Source organism: Hemicordylus capensis, chromosome 16, assembly GCF_027244095.1.
Source record: "Hemicordylus capensis ecotype Gifberg chromosome 16, rHemCap1.1.pri, whole genome shotgun sequence".
Lineage (NCBI taxonomy): Eukaryota > Metazoa > Chordata > Lepidosauria > Squamata > Cordylidae > Hemicordylus > Hemicordylus capensis.
This window is the reverse complement of record NC_069672.1, coordinates 1882181-1905846: the sequence shown is the minus strand read 5'-3', so window position 1 is coordinate 1905846 and position 23666 is coordinate 1882181. Positions and strand designations below refer to the sequence as shown.

Genomic DNA, 23666 nt, shown 5'->3' with positions numbered 1-23666 from the left:
TCCCCGTCCCGCCCGCCCTTCAAGATATGCAAACATGGACATCAATCCAAAGTCTTGGTTTTTCCTGCAGACCGATTTCTGCCTCAGTTTCCCTCCGGTAGTTTTCCTGTCTGGTTGGCGCTGGGCAAGGTCTTCTCCTCCTCTTCGCAGAGAAGAGCAGGATGGGCTCTGTGGCACGGAACAGCTCTTCTAATCTCTGGGGTCTTGGGTTTGTGCTAAGGCAAGTTCTCACCTGGAAAGAGAGCCAGGCCTGATCCTGTCCGTACCAGGCCTGCAGCCGCTCCCGATGCTTCCAGTCCGTGGCTGCTGCCCAAATCACTTCCCTTACCCAAACTGCCGCTCCTCCAGCAGCGATGGGGAAGCAGACGCTGCCTTGTGGACAGAAAGAGCTGGCGCTTGTTTGGCAGAGAAGTTCCCAGGGCCAGAGATGGGGGATCTGGCTATTCGAGTCTTTGCTGTGACCCCAGCCGTTGCCGACATCGTTCTCTTTGCTCGCTTGACGATGATGCTGTACGTCAGTTATGCTGGAAATCTAGCTGGGCTGGATCTCGCTTTCACCGTGATGCCCTCTGGCTTGCAAGATGCAGCCCGCTGGGACTCAACAGAGTCGCAGAAAACCAGAGTGCTGTCCCGCCAACAGGGCCGTTTTCACTCCGGGAAAACACTCGGATATGTTGCAGTTGACCCAACGTCTCCGAGCCCGAGCCCAGCATCTGCAGGAGGGCTGAAGATGAGCACCCCTCGCAGCCCGCCTCTATTTAGGGGGAACCACCTTTCCCGTGAACATTGAAACAAACCAAGTAGTAGTATAGCCACCTAATGGCACAGCAGGGAAAGGCTTGACTAGCAAGCAGAAGGCTTGCCGGTTCAAATCCCCGCTGGCACTCTATTGGGCAGCAGCGATATAGGAAGAGGCTGAAAGGCGTCTCATCTCAAACTGCGCAGGAGGAGGCAATGGCCAACCCCTCCTGTATTCTCCCAAAGACAGCCACAGGGCTCTGTGGGCGCCAGGAGTCGACACCGACTCGACGGCACACTTTGAGGAGCAGCAGCAGCAGCAGCAGCAGCAGCAAATAAGCCAGTCCGCCCGTCTCCTCCCCTCCACCTGTGATGCTGTATCTAGATAGGAAACGACACGCAGAACAGTTACAAGCCTGGCTCTTCTTTATTCAAAGGGAAACGAATATACAAAATATCTCCAGATCGATTGGCTCTCAGTCTTCCTCCTCCTCCTCCTCCTCATCCTGGTTAATCTGGAAGTATCGCAACTCGTAGCTTTCCTTACTGTTGGCGACGACACGCAGCCAATCGCGCAGGTTGTTTTTCTTCAGGTATTTCTTAGTCAGGTACTTGAGGTACCTGGGGAGAGGGAGAGAGGGGGGGGGCAAAGGGAGCCAGGTGAGCCCAGCTGAAAGGCAGCGAACACAGAACGTGGGGCAGCGGCTTCTCCGGGGATTCCGGCAGGAGTCTGAACCAGCAGTCCGGCCTGGAGAGGCTGCCAGGGGCTGAACCTTCTGCACGCAAGCAGATGCTCTGCCCCTGCGCTACGGCCCCGTTACCCAAAGGCCAATGATCCCATGTGAGCCGGGAGGGAGGGAGGGAGGGAGGGAGGGATGCCTGCCTCATTTCCTGGGACCTTCAGTAACTCAGAATATGAGACAGAGGAGAGCTGGTCTGGTGGCAGCAAGCAGGACTTGTCCCCTTAGCTAAGCAGGGTCTGCCCTGGTTGCATGTGAATGGGAGACTAGAATGTGAGCACTATAAGAGATTCCCTCTCTGGGAAGAGCAGAAGGTTCCAAGTTCCCTCCCTGGCAGCATCTCCAAGATCGGGCTGAGAGAGATTCCTGCCGGCAACCTCACAGAAGCTGCTGCCAGTTTGTGAAGACAATACTGAGCTGGATGGACTAAGGGTCCGACTCAGTATTCGGCAGCTTCCTATGTTCCTAGGACTGTGGCATTGGGGCTCTCCACAGAGTCACCTCGGAATCACTTGGTGCAGCGGGGCATCTCCAACTTGGGACTACAACTCTCATCATCCCCAGCCACAGTGGCCAATGGGAGTGGTAGTCCAACAACATCTGGGGACTCGTGTTGGAGAACCCTGGCTGCGCCAGGCGCAAAACAGAGCTGCTAATTGAGGAAGCAGGCAGTTTTCAAGCACTGTTCCCTCTAACAAGGATTCCCAGATGTTGCTGACTACAACTCCCAGCAGCAACGGCCTTTGGCTGGGGAGAGCAACTGGCCCTATCTAACCCCAGCTCAGCATCCCTCAAGTAGCGTTTGCTGGTGCCTACATTAATTAATTGCCTACTGGAAAGGCTTAGATCACCCAGCATTCCGTGTGTGTGTGTGTGTGTGCATGCGTTTGTCTCCGTCCATCTCCCTCATCAACTTCCTAACTCTGGGTCCAATATGAACCAAATCACGTAAAGTTGTAGGGCCACCTCAATGGCACAGTTTGTGATGACGCCATCCACCCCAATTCAAGATGGCGGACGTTTGAACGCAATATTTGAGTCACAAGTAGGCTAACTTGTGGACCATCTAACCGATCTGAATCAAATTTGATACAGGTATAGGGACACATCAGGTGCATAGTTTGTAATGTCATTCACCCTGAAGCGCAGGTGGGCTAACTTGTGAACTGCCTAACCGCTCTGGACCAAATTGGGTCCAGTTGTAGGGATAGTGAAAGGAAAGGAGGCAATTAGTTCTTACTAGAACAACTTGTTTAGACTGTTAAGTCTTTTGGGACCGGGAATCATCTTATGTATCATCATTTTCTACTTAAACTGCTTTGAGCACTTTTGCTGAACAGCAGTATGTAAGTCATTGTAGTAGCAGCCTACCATGCAACACCAAAGTCAAGTCAGAAAACTGGACAGGGCTTACAGGACTCAGCATTTTGAGGATCTCAGCTCCCATTTTAAAAACAAATCAGGTTTCTAGTCCTTGTGGTTAAAAGGACAGGCTGGGAAGTGTGTGGTGGGCCATGCCCAGCGACCTCTTTGTAGCCAGAAGGGCAGCTCAGTAGGATGGCAGAGGGGAGGCTGGGTTTCCGTGCCCTGCATACCTCATTGCCCCAGGCCATGACTAGTGGCTATAGGCTATAGAGCCATGCAAATGCCATGAAATATGCAGATCAGTGTTCCCTCGGACAGGGATTCCCAGATGTTGTTGACTACAACTCCCATAATCCCTGAGCAAAAGCCACTGCAGCTGGGGATTCTGTGAGTTGTAGTCAACAACATCTGGGAACCCCTGTTAGAGGGAACAGTTAGAGGGAACACTGATGCAGATCTGTGTAATGTATACAGGTCACAACATTCCTAATAATTGCCCCGTGGGGTAATACCAGGGGTCCTTCTTTCCCAGTCTTCTGCTTCCGACCTGGTCTGCATGGCAGTAGAATCCTGAGCGTGCCACCTAGTTCAGACTGCAGGTGGGGGATGCATTTCTCAATCTCCTCAATTAAAAAAAAAGAGAGAGACAATAAAAATAAAACCACTGCAAGTAAAGAACTCCGGGCACATCCAGGGAGAACAGTTCTACCACCCCTGCCTTCTTGCTGGCTAAGTTTTAGACTTGCAGTGGTTTCTTTTTCTAAACCCAGGGAAGCATTCAGGAATGTGGGGTCCCCCCACCCTAAACTCTTTTCTTCTGTCTGAAGTGGTACCCCCTCATTCAACTCCATGCATAGACCAAGCCAGAGTCCTCGACAGGAGCATTCTCCATTGGAAACAAACTTTGAAGCACAGCTGCTCCTCACAGGGGTAGCCGGAAATACATCAGCAGCAAAGGGGGGGAAATCTGGACCACCAGCCAGCATTTGACAATTGGGCTGGACTTCATGAAACCTCGATCAACCATGGAGGAGTCTGTACAGCCTACTGCCAGAGGTGCTCCTCTGAAGCCAAGGTTAAGGGGAGAGGGCCTCCTCTCATTCGAACCCGAGACAAGCCTTGCTGGATGAGAGCAGCCCAGAATCCTGCATCCTGCGGTGGCCAATCAGAGGCCTCCGGGAAACCCAGAAGCAGGGCAGGAAGGAAACCACCCCTGCTGTGACTCACCAACGTAATCAAAGTGTTGGTTCTTGTCTTCAAACTGTTCAGGACCTGAAAGGCAGCCTCACAGCCCATTTCCTTCCAAGCCTGCCTGGCTGCTAAGGCCAGGGGTTCTCAACTCTGGGTCCCCAGATGTTTTAGGACTACAACTCTCATCATCCCCAGCCACAATGGCCCCAGGCCTGCAAGGACCTGCCCACAGACTAAGCTCCTCCTCAGATATCCTTTTCCAGGGGCCCCTGGTCTTTTAAAGCGAGGCGGGTAGGGTCTTTCCAGTTGTGGCACCCCAGTTCTCCAGGGAGGCCAACCTGATGCCCACCTTTCTGTCTCGGTGGCGGAAGCAAAGATGTTGGAGGGGTTTTTTGCCCAAGTGTTGGAGGAAAATCTTGGGAGGCCTAGCAACGTTCCTGGAGCTGTATGCATTTTTTTTTTAGTTAATTACGGTGTTGCTGCTTCTACATATTGATTGCGTCCAAATGCCACTTTAGAAGCTGCTTTTCAATGAAAGGTCTCAAAGCATTCGGAACTGTTTTAGAATTATTTTTTTAAGAATGTTGTAACACTGAGAGCCACTCCAAACGTTTTCAAAACGGCTGGAGTGGGCCACAAACCAGGGCAGTAAATAAAATAAAACCAGACAACTGCTCTTCAAGGAGGCTCCTTTGCTGCTCATGAAGACTCCACTGTGTCATCCTGGCTGAACGGCCTCAGAGCCCTCTCTTCTCTTCCCTCCACTTCTCTGTGCCCCGTCTCCCTTTCATTTCATCCATAGCAGCACATGCTAGCCAGCCAGAGGGGCACCCAAGTTGCTACTTGGGCTTGTTTATTTTATTTACCCACTCAGTTTACAAGACAATGGCGCAGATTAAAAACCACGTTAAAACAATAAAGCAATGATCGATTCTGCAAGTCTAATTCAAAGCCTGAGTGAGTAAGTTGCTGCTCGCTCTCCCGCCCGAGAGCCGGGCTGCCTGAAGGCTGGCCTTTCTTTCAACTTAGCCGTGTAGCTCTACCTGATGAACAGCCAGCCTGCAGGCAGAGAGCGATGGAGAGGGGAGCAACCCAAGCAGTCTCTTTTGGCACCCCCTGGCTCATGAGGATGAGTCGCCCTCTGGTGGACACCGCATCTCCTGACCACGAACTTCCTGCAGCCACAAAACAAGGGAGCTACAGACCACAATTGGGGGGTCTCTGTGTCACCTTGTTTTTCAGCTCTGTTTTGAGGAGGGGTGGGCTGTCAACCCACTCGGCCTGGCTCCACACTCCACCGTGGAGCTGCAATTGTGATGCTACATCAGTTTGAGCATTTGGAGCCATCCTGTGTAGCAGTCCTGACAGGGGTATGGAAAGGCTGGCTCGGATGGGGTGCACTTCTCTGCCCCCAGCGATGCATTTCTGGGGAGGCTCCTCCTTTCCAGCCCACCAAGCAGACTGCACAGGAAGGGGAACGCTCTGCAACAAGGTCAGACTCGCCTCCCCTGCAGTCAGTTCCAGAACAGAGCCGGCCGCAGGGAAGGAAGCACAAAGGGCAGCGCTCTGAGCAGCATCCTGGGGGTCAGCACACCCCGCTCCTTACCTCTTGGAAAAAGGAACCTCCGAGGTGACGGTGATCTTGCTTTTGCTTCTATCGATGGTCACTACGCCCCCACCCAGGTTGCCCGCCTTCCCGTTCACTTTGATCCGCTCCTGCAGGAACTGCTCCTGAGACAATGGGAAGAGGCAGTGTTAAGAGGCGAGGCCATCCTGCTTAGTCCAATCACATTTCTATCCCGCCCTTCCTCCGCCAGGATGCTCAGGGGGCCATCCATGTCCATCCCTGCGGGCTGTCTTCACAACCACCCTGTGAAGTAGGCAAGTCTGAGAGATCACTGGCCACCCAAAGAGCACAGCTGAGTGGGGATCTGAACCTGGGTCTCCCCTGTCCTAGTCTGAAACGCTAAACCGCTACCCCAGGGGTCCTCAACCGCTGCCCCTCATTGTGGCTGGGGATGATGGGAGTTGTAGTCCAACAACTTCTGGGGACCCAAGGTTGAGAACTAGCGATATGAAGGCTTGGGGGAAACCCAGGGTAAAACTGGTCCCCACTACCCATTTATCCCCTCCCCGTCTTCACATCCCTATTGAGAACCCCTACAATACGCCACCCCAAAAATGCTGATCTCCTCCAAAAGGGGGCATCAACTCCTTTCCAGCGGTGGCACCCCCGTTCTGCAATGCTTTCTCCAGGGAGGCCAACCTGATGCCAGCCTTCCTGTCTTGGGGGCAACAGCAGAGTTTTGCCCAAGTGCATCCAAAACTAATGGAAGAATAGAGAAGAAGAAGGCACTGTTCTCCCATAAACATTTAAAAAGCAGCAGCAGCAGCAGCAGAAGAAGAAAACGCAATTTTCAAGCATATCCACAGAAAGCAAGATAAGTAGAATCAATAATCAAAGTAAGCTCACCAGCCAATGAAAGAATGCTTAGTTAATTATCCTCCTTTTGTAACTGATCATTTAAATAAGTTTGCACGGCACCAAACTGTCAGGATAGATGTCTTCTTGAGATATTGAAAGCAGCATGAAAGACTCTAACACTCCTCTTGGTTAAAAGGAAAGGGCATTTTAAAATGTTTCTTTTGCGTTCTTCCTGACAGTAAAGCATCGGAGTAAAAACAGTCTCAGAAAACAAGCCGTCGGGAGATGGGGACGCTTAACTTGCAAGTCTCACTCCAATTAACCAACTAGGGCTTCAGACACTAAGCTGGCAGCTCCAGAGTTAAGTGGCACATGAGAGGTAAGCTTAGGTTAGACATTTATTTAGCATGTTTGTATACCGCCTGTAACTAGGTCTCAGGGCGGCTTGCAATTGGTTGAAAAACCCATAAACATTAGATTCGACATAATTAAAATCAAAATTAGATTTAGAATCAGCTCAAAGCCTGGCAGAACAGGTGTGTCTTCAATGCTCTTCTGAAAGCCAACACAGACGGGGCAGCTCTGTCCGCGCCCCGCAGCCTGGGGCAACTACAGAAAAGGCTGGCTGCTTGAATCACCATCAGAGGAGCCAGTGAGAACCACAAACAAACCTCCTCATCTGTGGATCTCAGTAGGCAGGAGGAGGCGTTCTCTTAAATACCCCAGGGATGTGCACAGAACAGTGAAGCGCTCCCTTCTAGGAGTGCCGAACCTGTTCCGGCAACTGGCCTTCGAACCAGTTCGAACCACACTCACTTCGGCCAATTGCGTGGCGATGCTGGTCCGGGCTGAAGAAGGCACGCTACAGCAATTCGTGCCCGCTTTTTCGAAGAGTGCTGGCAGAGGGGAAGCGGCAGGGTGGGAGCTGGTGGGTAGGCAGTGCCTTCCCCGCCATTTAAAGCACACACACCCAGGAGTGCACAGAACTAGCCCTGAAAGACTAGGAAGGTCTCTTAAGGGCTCAGGCCCTGGGTATTTTAGGGATGTGCACAGAACTGGTTCTGTGCACATCCCTAAAATACCCAGGGCCTGAGCCCTTAAGAGACTTTCCTAGTCTATCAGGGCAGTCCACCAATGGGCTAATGTCCAGGGCATACTGCAACACTCGTCCCATGGAGGATCTGAAGGGCTGGTGGGCCTGGAGTTCAAAAGGGTGGTGTTGTGCCCAGGGTCTCCAAGTTTCAGAAGCACTCCTGCTGCTGGCTTTCTGCTGCCTTTCTTCCTCACCCCAAAGGTGCACTTGAGGCACCCAGGCGGTGCCCCATTCAGGCCCCGACCTGCCTAGCAGCAGCAAGGGAGCTGCATCATGGGCTACGGGACTCTGCTCTGCATATCTGACTAGAATTCCCAAAAGCTTTGTAGCGGAGACTGCTTGCCTTTCTGAGTTGGAGACACGCACCCCTGCCACAAAGGGCCTACTTTTAGAGCAAGAAAAATGGCCCGCCCCGAAAGGAGACACCCTGTGTTTTTGCACGCCACTGATCTCCTTTAATTGGAAGAGACAACGCCGTGCAGATCACAGCAGGCAGCCTCCTTGCAAAGCAGGCCTCTCTGCTGTGCCCTCTGCATGGGGAGTGAATAAACAACTCCCCCTCAACACTGAGAAGGAGCAGGATCATTACATGCCCTCCCTGAGTTTCTGACCAGTGTCTAACACACCAAAAGAGCGATGGATTTTTGGAATGTGATGCAGCAATCAACTGCTGGCAAGACAGTCACAGAGTGTTCCTCTTTTTAGTTTCCAGCAGCTGTTTTTGGGCCTCCTTTTGCTGCACGAGACACTGGGAAGGGAAAGGTGAAGCATGGTTCCTGGATGTTTGATACACTCTAAGAGCCCTTTTTGTGTTAATGCAGTCTGTATCGAACCAACGCTTGGAGCGGGGGTAGTTCCATGAGTCAGTTTTATTGAGACCTGCGGCATAAATAGATTCCTTTTATAAGTTGCCATCCAGGTCGTACTGATTTCTTTGATCTTAATGACCTTCTAGCTGATCAGAATGACATAATATTCTGCAATGTGGGTTAAGTTTTGTTTTGATCACCTGTAAAATTTGCCAGGAGCTCATTAAGAACTGACCCTAAACCCCGCCCCACCCCTATATATAAATATAAAATCCCATTGGGCTTCTGTGTGCATTTCCTTTTCTGTCCTGGTCAATGACTATAACAAAGATATTGATTGATTGACTGACCTGTGTCTATGAGTCCAAGAGGAAGCTTATTCCAAGCACACGGAGACACTTGCTCAAAGCTGGATATTAGCACAGAGCAAGCATAGTTGCAAAGAGACGCCACAGACACCTGCTGCAAACTGATTTGTTTGCACAGAGCAAGCATAGTTGCAAAGAGACACAGACACCTGCTGCAAACTGATTTGTGCCATCTCTATTCTGCTCTTCCTCCAAGGAGCCCAGAGCAGTGCATAAATATCGGTTATATTTATCCTCACAACAGCCCTGCAAGGAAGCTCAGGCCAAAAGAGAAACAACTAACCCAGAGTGACCCAGTAAGCTTCATGGCTGAACAGGGATTTGAACTCGGTCTCCCTGGTCCTAGTCTGACACTCTAACCACTACACCACACTGGCACTCAAATGGTATCAGGAGATGCACACAACTCCAAAAAAAATGTCCAGACCAAACAAGGTTAGGAACATAGGAAGCTGCCTTCTACTGAGTCAGTCCCATGGCTCATCTACCTGAGTATTGTTTACACAGATTGGCAGCGTTTCTCCAAAGTTTCAGGCAGGAGTCTCTCTCAGCCCTATCTTGGAGATGCTGCCAGGGAGGGAACTTGCAACCTTTTGCATGCAAGCAAGCAGGTACTCTTCCCAGGTGCTCTTCCCCATCCCCTAAGGGGAATATCTTACAGCACTCAGATGTAGCCTCTCATTCAAAAACAAACCAGGGCAGAGCCTGCTTGGCAAAGGGAACAATTCATGCTTGCTACCACAAGCAATTCAGGCTCAGTAATAGCTTTCTGCAGGGTCCAAAGCCAGATGGAATGAAACAATTACATCCCTTGTTCAACAGCAGCAAGGTGCTGGGTACCAGACAGACTACAGATGCAGCAGTTCAGAGTGTTCACACAGGATGTGTGAGAAAAGCGGGCCCACAGCACGAGGCCAAATGCTGCATGTGGCACACCACCAAAAATATAATAATTCAGAAGCCCCGAGTATGTGTGTGGGGGAGGGAGGGAAGGCGCTAGACATCCCTGCTTCTCAAAAATCATGCCAGAGCCATCAATTCTTGCCTTCGCAATCTCCCTGCGATGCCTGAGCTGCCTGTCTGCCACCCAACTGGGAGAGTGCAATTCTCCCTAGGGGAGCCAGTCCGGAGGACTCGTAACTTACAAAGTTGGCGGCATCCATGATTCCATCTTCTACTGGGTGGGTGCAGTCCAGGGTGAACTTCAGGACCTGCTTCTTCTTTTTACCACCCTTTGTCACCAGCTTCTTCTGCAAAACGAGGGAGGGAGAAAAGAAGCATAATGGTCAGAATGAATGAATCGTTCATTTTGACCATTGATCAGAATACAGAAGCAAAATTATACAGAAGCACAATCGTCAGAGAAGTAGCAGCCAGAGAAGACAGACAAGCCTGCCCACCACGTTGATGTCTCTGCACAGCTTTGCCCACCCCACCCCCGGCTGCTGTTGGACTACAACTCCCACCATACCTATTGGCCACCGTTGTTGGGGTGATGGGAGTTGTAGTCCAACAGCTGGCGCACCCAAGTTATTTATTTATCGCTTGATATACTGCTTTTCACTGAAGTCATCTTAAAGCGGTTCATAACACCATTAAAACAATACGCAATGAAAATACAGAAAGGGCAGCTATTAATATAAATAATATAGAAATCATCTCTATTCCAACATTTTAAAAGCAATTTAAAACAATAATAACAAAACACAGAGCAGCAGAAAGTAAAAAACTAATCCATCTGAAAGCCCGAGTGAAGTGCCACGTCTCTTGATGTGTTTTCTATAATCTGTTATCCGCTCCTGGCATAACCGATAGTAACGGATGCCCCCTCCCTGTGGGGAGAGGCTGCCAGTTCAATGGCAGAGCCCCTGCTTTGCAAGCTTCAGTCCCTGCCAGCATCTAGAGCAGGGCTGGGCAGCCTTGGCCCTCCCGCTGTGGCTGAACTACAACGCCCATCATCCCCAGCCACAATGCATCCAAAAGGCTAAAAGTGATTAAGGAATCTATATGGATGGGTGGATTTCTCGTCTCTAAAACGTGAATTGAGACACTGAAGAATGCAAGGAAGAGATGGGAAAACGCATCTCTCTTTTCCTGCTGGCATAGATCATTCACTGCAAAAATAAATAGAAAGAATGCCTCTTTCCCAATCCCCACCGAGCCCTTCGCAAGGCAGGAGGAAGGCCCACAGGCCTAGTGATGCCACGAGGAGCTGGGCCTCTGATTCCAGCCGGGTCCCCTAATGTTGCACCCCCGCAACTCAGGAGATCCGGGGGGGGGGGGGGGGGACGACCCAAACCAAGAAGTGGCAGAGGGAGAGAGAGGCCAACGTGCTGCAGTATTGCAGCTGCCGAAAAGCTGGGCCGCCTTTGGCCAGACCCAGCAAGGCAGGAGTTCAAGTAAAGATTAAAGCAGCTAAATCCTGTCTTTTCGAAGTCAGGCTGTATACGGAATGCATCAAACAAATGACACCAAAAGAGAGTCTCTGAGGTTCTGCCCAAAGTTCCCCCTACAAGGGATTCCCCAATGCTGTGTGGACTACAACTCCCAGGATCCCCAAGGGCAACGGCCTTTGCTTCAGGATTATGCGAGTTGTAGTCTTTTGGTCTTTTTGCACTTTTGGTGGTGGTTTCTAACCTAAATCTAAAACAAGGCAGTGTGTGTAAGGGCCATGTGTGGCCTGGCCTGCGCAATGGGCATGTGTGTGCGCCAACTTGAAACGTGCATCGGAATGCCTCTCCGTACAGACAGGCGCACACACACCATTGCAAAGATATGCCCCTTCCTGGGAACCACCTACCTACGGATGAGTGTACAGGCTGAGTGGGAAATTTCCCTGCACACCTCCCAAGGAAAGCCCTCGAAGGAGCTTATAGGGCCGGTTTCATGGGAACCAGGACCAACGGGAAGACAAGCAGATGGAAGAAGCAAAACAAGGATGCTGAATGCCACGGAAAGGGCAAGAAAAGAGAGCCGGCCAGTGTGTCCCCTCTAACCACACACGTTGTTGACTACAGCTCCCAGCATCCCCAGCTACAATGGCTTTTGCTTGGGGATTATGGGAGTTGTAGTCAACAACATCTAGGAATCCCTCTTAGAGGGGACAGTGGATTCCCCAAAGTTGTCAACCAAAGGTAAAGTTGTGCCTTCGAGTCGGTATCGACTCCTGGCGCCCACAGAGCCCCGTGCCTGTCTTGAGTAGAATACAGGAGGGGTTGACCATTGCCGCCTCCTGCGCAGTCTGAGATGATGATGCCTTTCAGCACCTTTCTAGATCGCTGCTGCCCGACAGAGGAGTTTCCTATAGTCTGGGAAACATACCAGTGGGGATTCGAACCGGCAACATCCTGCTCACTAGGCAAGTCATTTCCGTGCTGCGCCATTAGTTGTTGACTACAACTCCCATAATCCCCAGACAAAGGCCACTGCAGCTGGAAGTTGTAGTCAAAGACATCTGGGGATCCCTGTTATTGGTGACAGTGCCGGCCGAGAGAGCAAGCAGCCCCACGCTTTGGGGTGGGCAAGCCAGCTCCACCACCCCGGTGGCTCTCCAGCCACACCCTTGCAGGGGATGATGGTTGTTGTAGTCCAGCCACCGCCAGAGAGCTCTACAGTCGGGGGGGGGGGGGCGCTTTCTGAACGTGCCCCGGCCTGAGCTGCTCCAAGGGCCCCCAGAGGCGGTTTGGCAGGCAGAAGGGTCCAGGCTGGCAGCATCTCCAGGCAGGGCTGGGAAAGGCTACTGCCAGTCCGCGCAGAACCGCATGGGCCGGACTCAGCAGGGAGCAGCCGGAGGGGAGGGGAGAGGCCTGGCCACGTGCCCCCCCGTCCTGCCTCCCAGCCCCGCAGGGGCCCCCTCCGCGGCGGCCCCGCCCCCCTCGCCCTCGCTTACGTCACCCCCGCGAGCCCCGCTCCCCGCGAGGCCCCCACTTTGTTCCCGCGCCGGACTCGGCCCGGCCGGAGACTCACCGCAGGCGCCATGGCGGCAGCAACGAGAGGGGGAGAAAGGAAGGGCGGCAGCGCGCATGCGTCCGTCTGGCTCCGCCCACCCGCGCGGCTTTTTTCCGGCGTGCTGACGCCAGCGCGAACTGCGTCCACCGTATCTCGCGGATACCTTTTTGACTAATAGACTCACATAAGCTTAGTAGCTTCCGGGATCACTTAGCAGCGCTCCCGCCTGCGGAAATGAACGGAAAGTTCCAGGATTTCATAGCTCCGTTCATATTTTGGATGTTTGCGTTTTAGTTTTCGCTATGAGGTTCTTGCTTCCACCCTGGGGAGAGGGGGATAAAGAGTGGAAGGACCACGGGAGTATACTATCAGGGGCCAATTTTATTCTATTATTTTCTTAGATCTACGAAAAAACCGCCCTGCCCCTCTCGGATAACCTCTCGACGGCTCCTCCCCTCCCCGTTGCGCGTTGAGAGCATCGATCGGCCGCGCCCCTCCTATTGGCTGCTCCTCCCCGAGGAGGTTCTGGCATCGATCGGGCGGCCTGTCCCTGCGTGCGCGTTGCGTGCTGGGAACTGTAGTCTTGGAGGAGCAACTGCCCAGACAATTGCCCACTGCAGATAGGTTAGGATGCCAACTGCCCAGACCATTCTACCAGGGTTGGCTCAGTGTGCAGGTTTACTCAGAAGCAAATTCACTTCAGGCAAATTCAGGGATTTATTCTCAGGGGGGCGTGGACAGGAGTGGGGCCTTAATTACCTGAGTGAAATAAAGGAAGCAAAACACAAGAGGGGCCATCTCCGGAACTGTCCCACATGAGGGGACAGGAGAGCGGCATCGCAGTCTCCTCTCACGGAAGGAGAGCTGGCCTTGTAGTAGCAAGCATGACTTGTGACCTTTGTTAAGGAAGGTCTGCCCTGGTTTGCATTAGAATGGGCAAGGGCATGTGAGCGCTGCTGTCCGCTGTAAGATCTTTTCCCTTACGGGAAAGCGTCTGCTTGGCACGCAGAAGGTCCTAGGTTCAGCTCTCCTCCACCTAGGAAGCTGCCATATACTGAGTCAGACCACTTGGTCCCTCTAGCTCAGTGTTGTCTACCCAGACTGGCAGCAGCTTCTCAGAGGCTGCAGGCAGGAGTCTCTCTCAGCCCGATCTTGGACATGCTGCCGGGGAGGGAACTTGGAACCTTCTGCTCTTCCCAGAGTGGCGGCTCCATCCCCAAAGGGGAAGATCTGACAGTGCTCACACTTCTAGGCTCCCATTCAGATGCAACCAGGGCGGACCCTGCTCAGCTAAGGGGACAAGTCATGCTTGCGATCACAAGACCAGCTCTCCTCTTCTATCTTCTTTTAGTATCCTACCCCACAAAAAAGACCAAATGCAAAATGAACAAAACTGATCCAAGACGATGATATTAGCCAGAACAAAAAGCAGACCAATGCCCGGCTGCACAAAGAATTTCAGCTTTCATTGCATAACCGACCCCGACCCCAAGTTTCTAGTCTTCTGTATGATCACAAAGCTATGCCTTAAAATGGGGCAGCAGTTCTCTGGTCACGGGCCTAGAGCACCTTCCTTACGAGGCACGGCTACAACACCTGGGGCTTTTTAGTTTTTTTAAAAAAAGACAAGTGAGGGGAGACATGATAGAGGTCTATAAAATCATGCATGGCATGGAGAACGAGGATAGAGAGAAATTTTTCTCCCTCCTGCATAACACTAGAACCAGGGGTCATCCCATGAAATTGACAGCCAGGAAATTAGGACCATCAAATGGAGGTACTTTTTCACACATCGCATAATCAACTTGAGGAATTCCCTGCCACAGGATGTGGTGACAGCCAACAACCTGGATGACTTTAAGAGGGGTTTGGATAACTTCATGGAGGAGAGGTCTATCATTGGCTACTAGTCGGAGGGCTATAAGCCACCTCCAGAATCAAAGGCAGGATGCCTCTGAGTACCAGCTGCAGGGGAGCAGCAGCAGAAGAGGGGGCATGCCCCTTTCAACTTCTGCCTGTGGGCTTCCAGCGGCATATGGTGGGCCACTGTGCGAAACAGGATGCGGGACTACATGGGCCTCCTTGGGCCTGATCCAGCAGGGCTGTTCTTATGTTCTTAAGGTAGGGCCATTCACTGATGAAAAATGTCGAAGAGTTGTGAATACGACTTCCAGGTCAATAAATGACCCACAATAAATGTGAATAAGACTTCCAGGGGCCAATGCTATGGTTCCCTACAGAACTCCTGAGCGAGGCCCGCTCCATGATGAACAGAGCCACCCTGAACTCACTTCCCTGAGTCTCACTGAGCTCAGGGGGATTGACCTCCAAGTAAACATGCTTAAGACGGCTCTGCAAATTGTGCGGAACCAAGTGGCGCAGAAGGCAAAATGATGCAAAGTGAGAGAAATTCCACAAACCACATCAAAGTGAATCCAGTGTTTGTTGGTATGGGATTCTGCTTTTTATTAGAAAAGGAAACAAAGGTGCATCCTACCTCTAAATGGCCTTGTGTCCCGTCCCCTGGGCATTTGAACGGGCATTCAAGGACACATAGCCAGGTAATGAAGCAGAAGATCCTGGATGTGGGAAGGAATTTTGCAGAAGGAGAGGAAAATAAAAGCTACTGGTCTTTAAGTTCACAAGAACCCTGAATACTCAAGTTTTCCTCCTCCCACCATTGGAACAGGCCTCTGGGGCGCTTTGAACCATAAAAGCCAAGGAGTAAAGAGCCTCACAAGCTGAAGAATCAGCCTTGCTGGGGACACACAGAAGAATACTGGGCTAATTGTAACCAACCCCCACATGGGTGCAGCTTTACAAAAAGGTGTGTCTGACAGCCTCAACGACGACGTGTGAGTGCCCACCCTAACTACAAAAAGATGGATAGAATCAAGACAACAGTGATCCGCTCTTTGGTATAGAACATGAACAAAAATGTACGCTGGGAAATCGAGGAGGGGGCAAAAGACAGACTCTCTCTGGGGGAGCCGGAGAGTCCCCTGCTCCAAAACTAAAAACTCTTGCCAGACAAGGCGCCCTGGATCCGTGAATTACGCAGAGCTGAGAGCCACTTTAAACCTTGCACTCTGCGGAGCGAGCAAAGCCCCTTCCCTTCTGAACACCCACCACCCTATTCTGAACTCCTGCCGAATGTAAAATGCAAGAGGGAAGATGGGGAAACTCACTGCCAGGAGTGTGCAAAGAGATGAGAAGGTGACAAAGCTGGTGCAAGGAGACGGGCCTTCTCAACAGAGGGATAAGGAACAGCAGGCGGTCCCAACACTGAAATGAAAAGACTTGCCTTTCCCATCCATACACAGGCAAGTTTGTGTGCTACTTAGAAAAAGGATCTGTGTTCTTGAGAATCCCACCTTTCTCCAGTAAAAAGGGGAGGGGGCTGCTTTGCCCGTGCGGTGTTGCCAACCAGATCAGCAAGCATGATTCCAGTGGTGATGGTAAGAAGGTCATGCACTGAAGACAGAAACGGGGTGGGGGGCCCCCACTCCACCCCAGCCGTGGGCAGGTGCCCCAAAGGACATGTGATATCAGGACCAGAGGTTAAAGCTGTGCTGTTGTAGCCTTTTAAGATTTAAAAAGTTGCGTTAAAAAAGATTTGCCAGAGAGGTGAGCTCCCCTCCAGAGCCCTTCTAAATCAAGGGTGGTTATGACGCAAAGGGCAAGTTCCGTCTTGCAGAGAACCTGCAGCCTGTCGGAGCGGCTTTCTGCTTTCGGGCCAGTCCTTTGACTTGCTTGGGAGCTCAGCGCCGCTCAGAGGGTTCCGGAGGCCACCTCTCCCCATGAGCACCAAGACGGGGCTGCTGTGGTCTCTATTGTTCGCGATGGTGGAGCAGGACCCTGAGCTTCTGGCTAGCCCTTAATACACCTTCACCACTCAGAGCAGAACAACTGGCCACGACCCTAGCAGTCCAACGCTCAGGGCTCTTGCGCTGCGCAGCCCGGTCCGGGGGCGCCTCGTTCCGCTCCAGCCCACGCCCGGCTCTCATGGCTCCACTTTCACCCCTCGGATGAACGGCAGGCCGCTGGGCACCCTCCTCTTATAGGCCAGGTACTCTTCCCCAAAGAAGTGGATCAGCGTCAGCTCCTCCTCTTCGATCCGCTCCCGGAAGAAGCGCCAGGAGGCCAGCGTGTAGCCCAGCGTGCAGACGGGATTGCAGAGCAGGACCTGGGGAAAGGGACGCAAGGGCTGGGTGGAGCAGGAAAGCAAGCCCTGGTCTTTGCCTGGCGGCTGCATCACTGGGAACAACAGACTCCAGAGAGGTCCTCCTTGTTCAAGGAGGGAGTGTCAGGATTGCAGCAGAGGTGAGAGACAGCAAGATGCCCTGGTTGTGGCCAGCCACCCTTCGGCTCCTGCCCTCCCAGGACTGCCTCCCCATCAGCAGCCACTCGACCTGGCCATTGCTCCGACCCTGGGCGTGTTCATGCGCTCCTCCTCAGGATCGGATGGCTTTAAAAGCAGCTTGGACAAATCCACAGAGGGCAGGTCTATCAAGGGCTACTAGTCTGGGGGCTACAGGCCACCTCCAGCCTCAGAGGCAAGATGCCTCTCAATACCCGTTGCAAGGGAGCAGCAAGAGCAGGAGGGAGGGCATGCACAGACCTCTTGCCTGTGGGCTCCCAGAGGCACCTGGTGGGCCACTGAGTGAAACAGGAGGCTGGGCTGGATGGGCGTGCTTGGGCCTGATCCAGCAGGGCTGTTCTTAGGTTAAGAAGGGCTAGAGGAGGGGGTGACCTGGCTCCTACCCCAGCCAGCGTTGGAGAGCCGTGTGCTCACTCCCAGTCAGGGGTCGGGCAAACCCAAATGTCAAAGGAGGAGGAGAAGGATGGAAGAGCATTTGTGCTTGGACTACATCGCCCGCCATCCACAGCAGTGAATAGTCAGGGATGATGGGAGTTGAAGTCCGACATCTGCAGGAAGGTCAAAGTTGTGCAGCCCTGGTCTACACTGAGTGGCAGCGGCTTCTCCCAGGCTGCAGTCAGGAGTTCCTCCCAGCCCCGTCGAGAGACGCCGGGGGCAGAATCCAAGCCTCTCTGCCACTGATCTATGGCCCTATCCCTGCTCAGGCATCGACTGAGTCAGACCCTTGGTCCACCGAGCTCAGTACTGTCTACCCTGACAGGCAGTGACTCTCTAGGGATTCAGGCCGGTATCTTCCCCAGCCCTACCTGTAACTTGCCTAGCGGGCAAGAGATTGCCGGTTCGAATCCCCCCCGCTGGTATGTTTCCCAGCCGGGCAGCAGCGATCTAGGAAGATGCCGAAAGGCATCCTCATCATCCCATACTGCGCAGGAGGCGGCAATGGCCAACCCCTCCTGTATTCTACCCAAGACCACCACAGGGCTCAGTGGTTGCCAGGAGTCGACACAGCACAGCTTTACTTTACCTGGAGATGCTGCCAGGGACTGAACGACCTTCTGCATGCAAAGCAGTTGCTCCACCACTGAGCTATGGCCTCCTCTGAAAACCAAGGGCAGGAAATGCTCTGCTTTCTCCCCAGAGGCCACAGGAATGCATGGAAGGTTCCACGTGGCCGTTGGCCACTCGCATATATAGTCAAGGCATTCCATGGCCCTTTGGCCCATCTAGCTCAGGACTGTCTCCACTGACTGGCAGTGGCTCTCCAGGGTTTCAGGCAGGAGTTTCTCGCCGCCCTCCCTGGAGAGGGACTGGAGCTGGAACCTTCTGCCTGCAAAGCAGATGCCCCACCACTGCGCTGTGGCCCTTTTGAGAGCTCCCCGCACCCCGCCATCAAGGTGGGTGACCCCAAGAGAAACGCCATGGCTTCCAACAGGTGAAACAAAAACACAAAGGAGAGAGCCCAAAGACGAGACCATGCACTTTGTCGCGACACAGTACCTGGGTCCCAATACTCCAGTAAAACCATCCCACGTAGGAAGGGTGACGGAACCACCCGTACACCCCTCTGGTCACTAGTGTGTGGTGGTCAGACTTTTCGTTCTGAACGATGTGGTTGAAGTTGGAGCCGGCCGTCAGCATGGCAGATTTCCTCAGACAGTCGCCAAAAACCACCATCAGCAGCCCCGCAGAACTCAGCCAGGTAACCTGCTTCATTCCTGCAGAGGAGGGGCAGAGATTCTTTTAAAAAATGACACCCGTGTTTAGAGACAAGTGCGCCAATCACAGGGAAAGGGGGCCTTTGCTGGAAGAGGAATCGATCCCTTCCCCACTCATCTGGCTGCATGCAATTATTAAATATTCTCTTCAGGAGACCAGGAACAAGCAGTTCCATCGTTCTTCCTTTAGTTCAGAAATGACTAAATCAGGTATGTGTATCAGCACACAAATCACCAGGAATTCCCTTCTGCAGACCTGCACAGCTCTAATGAACTTGAGGGGTTACAAATATAATGGAGATTGAACAAATCTATCCAGTCAGGGATCTGACAGTCCAGCTGTTGATTCACAGCACACTGCAAATTACACACTGCTGCACAAGATCTGGCCACACTGTGAGTAATTGCTGCATATGTATCTGAGAGTAAAAAGGTAACATAAAATTCATCAGAGCATCCTGACATTTGCAATGAAAGAGATGACAAGTGTCACAGCAGCACGGACTGCAATCCTGCACACGCTTACATGGAAACGAGTCCTGTTGACATCAGGTCTGGATGTTGAGTAAACGTGTTTGGGATTCTGCTGCCTTCTAGTCTGCTGGGAGGGTGAGTGCTGGGGCACTCAAATGCCACCTCCGCCACGAACTAGCTAGCAGCATAACCCTATGCATCTTTTCGCAGAAATATATGCCACTGAGTTCATCAGGGCTTCAGAACTTAATCACGCTGGCCTACCTTAGCTCGTCTTTTAAGAGGATTACTTAGATAACAGATGCTGAGCCCAGGATTAAAATGCAAAGTCCTGCATCACTTTTCAGGAGGCCTTCTCTCTTTCTTCAATGTCACTCTGATCAGCCGAGGGAAACCGCTTCAGGCAGCTCCCCTTAAGGAGCCAGGGTGGGGGAAGGAGCCACGGCTCTCGCTGGTTCCCAGCAGCCTGAATGCCCCGTTTCTCCCACCCCTGCATTAACAAGAGCTGCAGTGCCTTCAGGCTGGCCATTCATCAGGTAGAGCTGTGCGGGCTTAGCCTGATGGATGGGCAGCCTGCAAGCAGTGCAGCTCTCGTTAATGCAGGGAAGGGGTTGGGATGAGATGGGAGAAACAGGCACAACCAGGCTGCTGGGAACCAGAGAGAGCTGGGGTGGGAGAAACACGCATAACTGGGCTGCTACTGACCTGGGAAAACGAATTTCTCCACAGTGAACTCGACCCAGGAGGAGACTGCGGCCACGTTGTATTCAAAGCTGTGGTTGAGCAAGAAGGAGTCCAAGGAGAGACTGCGGGGGTTGTTAATGGCCGTCACCAAGTATTCAGAGTAATGGAAGAGAGACAGGGAACACATATACCTGAGGAGAGACCAAGCCAGGGACCATCAAGCTGGGCTTAAAGGGGGGTGGGGAGATACAAAATCCAAAGATCCTCTAGCTCAAACTTGCCACTTAAATTAGGAGAACGTTCTGCTCTGAAGACTCAGCTGCTCAAAAGCACCACAATCGGGGGCATTGGCTGTTTCGAGAACCTGCCGATTTTAACCACACAGGCAAGCCAGCAATCATCAGCAGGGCCAGTGCACCGATTCATGTCCATCTGCCCCCGTCTCCCAGACGCATGTGGGAAATGAGAAGCCAGGGTCAACTCAATTGTGAACGAGCCGCTCAGTTTGCCAGCCTGCCACCTGCAGTTTCTGGGGCCTGAAAGCAACTTTTGTGTGTGAAGGTTGGTAGACATATCCTGGCCTGAAACAGGAACTCCGAAGGATACGTCAAGCTCCCAGAGCACCTGCCCTCCCTCCGAGGCCAGATGAGATGACAAAAGCCAGCGGAGATTCTGCAAGCAGGGGAGGACATGATTGACACGTAGATTCCAGGAAGTAAGAGAATCCAGAGAGACAGGATTGACCAGAGAGAAAAAGCACATAATTAACTTAGGGAATTCTCTGCCATGGGAGGTGATGACGGCTTTAAAAGGGGGTTAGGCAAATTCACGGAGGAAAGGTCTATCCATGGCCACTAGTCTGAGGGCTAGTGGCCACTTCCAGCTTCAGAGGCAGGATACCTCTGAACACCAGTTGCAGGGGAGCAATGGCAGGAGAGAGGTCATGCCCTCACCTCCTGCCCGTAGGCTTCCCAGGGGCATCTGGTGGAACAAGAATGCTGGACTAGATGAGCCTTCTTGGGCCTGATCCAGCAGGGCTGTCCTTAAGGCTTCCTCCTCAAGCTCTTTGCTTGCACCCTACACCAAGTAGGGCTTCTTTCTTACCAGCCAAAGTGCTTCCATGTCGATTGTCCGAAGCTGAGCAACAGGCCGCACCCAAAGGCAAACCCCAGGAAGCAAGCCCGGATGGCGATCTGAAAAAGCAAAGGGAGCACTGTCGGGAACTTCCTCTCAGCAACAGCGGGGGGGGGGGCACCCCACACACAGCTCCCCAAGCCAGCCTTTCCAAGCCAGAAGTCAGCAATGCTGAAGGCAAATCCTGAGACGGCAGCCGGCAGACATTTCTCTCTCTGAAACCCTGTGGAAGGGATCGGCCCTGGGCAGCCTCTGAGCCCATCTGCCTAGGCAAGAGAGGACGCCCGGCCCCCTCCTCTCAAACAAGAGAATTAGTGGAGGATTCCAGGGCTTGCTTTCTTGCACGGTTTGTTTATTTAGCATGCTTATATATACCACCCAAAACTCAAGCCCTTGGGCAGTTTACAAAACAACAACACAGATTAAAACCCAAACATTAACATGTTAAAACAATTTAAAAACAATGATGGATTCTAGAAGTTTAATTTAAAGCACGGAGGAAAAAATGCATCTTAACAGCCCTTTTAAAAGCTGTCAGAGATGGGGAGCATGTGTTCCCTCTAACAGGGATTCCCAGATGTTGAGTGCAGCTCCCAGCATCCCCAGCTGCAATGGCTTTTGCTTGGGGATTATGGGAGTTGTAGTCAACAACATCTGGGAACCCCTGTTAGAGGAAACACTGATGGGGAGGCTCTTATTTTTCAGCAGGGAGCACATTCCAAAGCCTCGGGGCGGCGGACAGAGAAGGGCCGTCCCTGAGTAGCCACCAGAGCTGGTAGCAACTGCAGATGGACCTCCCCGGATGATCTCAATGGGCGATGGGGCTCATCCCACCCTGACCCCACTGTGTCAGCACACTGTAAATGCTCAGTGGGGCCCACCCCAAGGAGCAGCTGTGCTAAGCATGCTGCAGAAACCAGAACTCTGGCACCTTAAAGATTAACTGATCCAGGACAGCAAAAGCCGTCTTTGCCATGAACCTTGCTGCCTATTAAGATCATCTGGGAAGGTCTGGCTGTCGGCTTGTCTGGTGGCCTCCTCTGTGGCTACCCCAGGACTCTGGAATGCACTGCTTGCCAAAATAAAAGCTTCTCCATCTCCAGTTGCTTCTGAAAAAAACCCTCAGGACACACCTGTTTTCTCAGGCTTTTAATTACAATTAATTTCAAACTGCCCATAATTGATCATATTTATGGAGTGCCTGATATGCGTGCACAGAATTTAAAACCACAAATCCAAAACAGAATAAAAGCTCTTCCCAGAGTGGCTCCATCCCTTAAGGGGAATATCTTGCAGTGCTCCCACCATGGTTAGCTAAGGGAAAAGTCATGCTTGCTACCACAAGACCTCCTCTCCTCTCCCCTCCTGTTTGTTTTCAGGAAGACCCCCAAGACTCTCCCTATTCTTGCAGGCTTTTCATTAGAATTAATTTAAATAATTTGTTTTAAGCGGATTTTTTTTATTGTGTCTCACATATTTTAATCTGTGTTTACTTTTAAATGTTATTTTAAATTTTGTACACTGCCCTAGAGATGTACATATCAGGCGCTATAAAACCAGGATAGGTAAATAAATAAATACTCGGCGAACTTTACAGAGAACAAGAAGGGAAGTCTCTGCCCCAAAAGGCACACAATGTACCACCAGGGGGGACGTGCCCTGATAAAGACACGCCCCCTGGACGACACGCCCCGCCCCTACCTGGCCGGAGGGGGCTGTGCGCGCATCACGCCCCTCCTCTAGCCACGCCCCCACCACCCAGGGAAGCCACACCCCTCCTCAAGCCACGCCCCTCACCTGGTATCTGCCCCCCGGGGCGCGTCCCCAGGCCAAGAGCAGGGCGGCGTTGACGCCGGCCACATGGAGGGCCAGCGCGGCGCGACCATGGATGCCGGGCCCGCTCAGCGGCGCCGAGAGCAGCAGCGGCACGGCCGCCACCGAGCCGCCCAGGGCAAAGGCCGCAAGGCTGGTGCGCGCCTCGCCTCGGCCCGCCTTCCCTTCAGCGCCGGCCATGACAGGCGGGCGGGCGGTGCCCGGCCCAGCTCTCGCGAGAAGAGGCGCCGCCGGGTTCCGCGTCTCGCGAGACCGCAGGGCGGGGGCTGCGTGGCCTCGCGGGACCTGGCTGTTCCCGCGAGAGCTGAAGGGGACTGGATTGACTAATTCGCCTAGAGTCACGAAGACCTCCCGCCTTCCGGGGTCCCTCTATGGACGCCGTCCGGAATTGCAATCCAGGGCCCCCAGATGTGCTGGACTACTTCGCCCGCCATCCACGGCTGCCATGGGTGATGGGAGTTGTAGTCCAACACATCTGGGGAGCCCAAGTTTGTAAACCTCTGGCTTAGCAGTATCCTGTCCCAAAAAACAAACAAACAAACAAAGGACTACTGAATGAATGAAATGTTTTTAGGGTCAATGACCAGCTGCGTAGGTACACTAAATCAGGAGCCCCTCAAACTTGGGTCCCCAGACGGTCTTGGGTTAAAACAATTCCCATCATCTTGGGAACAGTGGAAGCTGCCACATACTGAGTCAGACCCTCGGTCCATCTCGCTCAGTATTGTCTACCCAGGCTGGCAGCGGCTTCTCCAAAGTTGCAGGCAG

At 52.6% G+C, this 23666-nt stretch overlaps 1 protein-coding gene across 5 annotated transcripts; it reads right to left on the bottom strand.

The window, feature by feature from the left end:
• Window positions 1–1142: 1142 nt before the first annotated feature.
• Window positions 1143–23120, bottom strand: RPL22 (ribosomal protein L22). Of its 5 annotated transcripts, none has more exons than XR_008312646.1 (8): window positions 22863–23094; window positions 21036–21124; window positions 19953–20122; window positions 18556–18773; window positions 9875–9979; window positions 5641–5765; window positions 3356–3466; window positions 1143–1359 (listed from the first exon to the last, which is right to left on the bottom strand). XR_008312646.1 is itself a non-coding variant. In XM_053281074.1 (7 exons), the coding sequence occupies exons 1-7, from the start codon at window positions 23076–23078 to the stop codon at window positions 1215–1217; spliced, it is 1068 nt and encodes a 355-aa protein (XP_053137049.1). In that variant the 5' UTR covers window positions 23079–23093; the 3' UTR covers window positions 1143–1214. The 5 variants fall into 5 exon arrangements, 3 of the variants coding, with proteins under 3 accessions (XP_053137049.1, XP_053137051.1, XP_053137050.1); XR_008312647.1 differs by having other exon boundaries at window positions 3356–3463; XM_053281074.1 differs by lacking the exon at window positions 3356–3466 and having other exon boundaries at window positions 22863–23093.
• Between the last annotated feature and the right edge of the window lie 546 nt (window positions 23121–23666).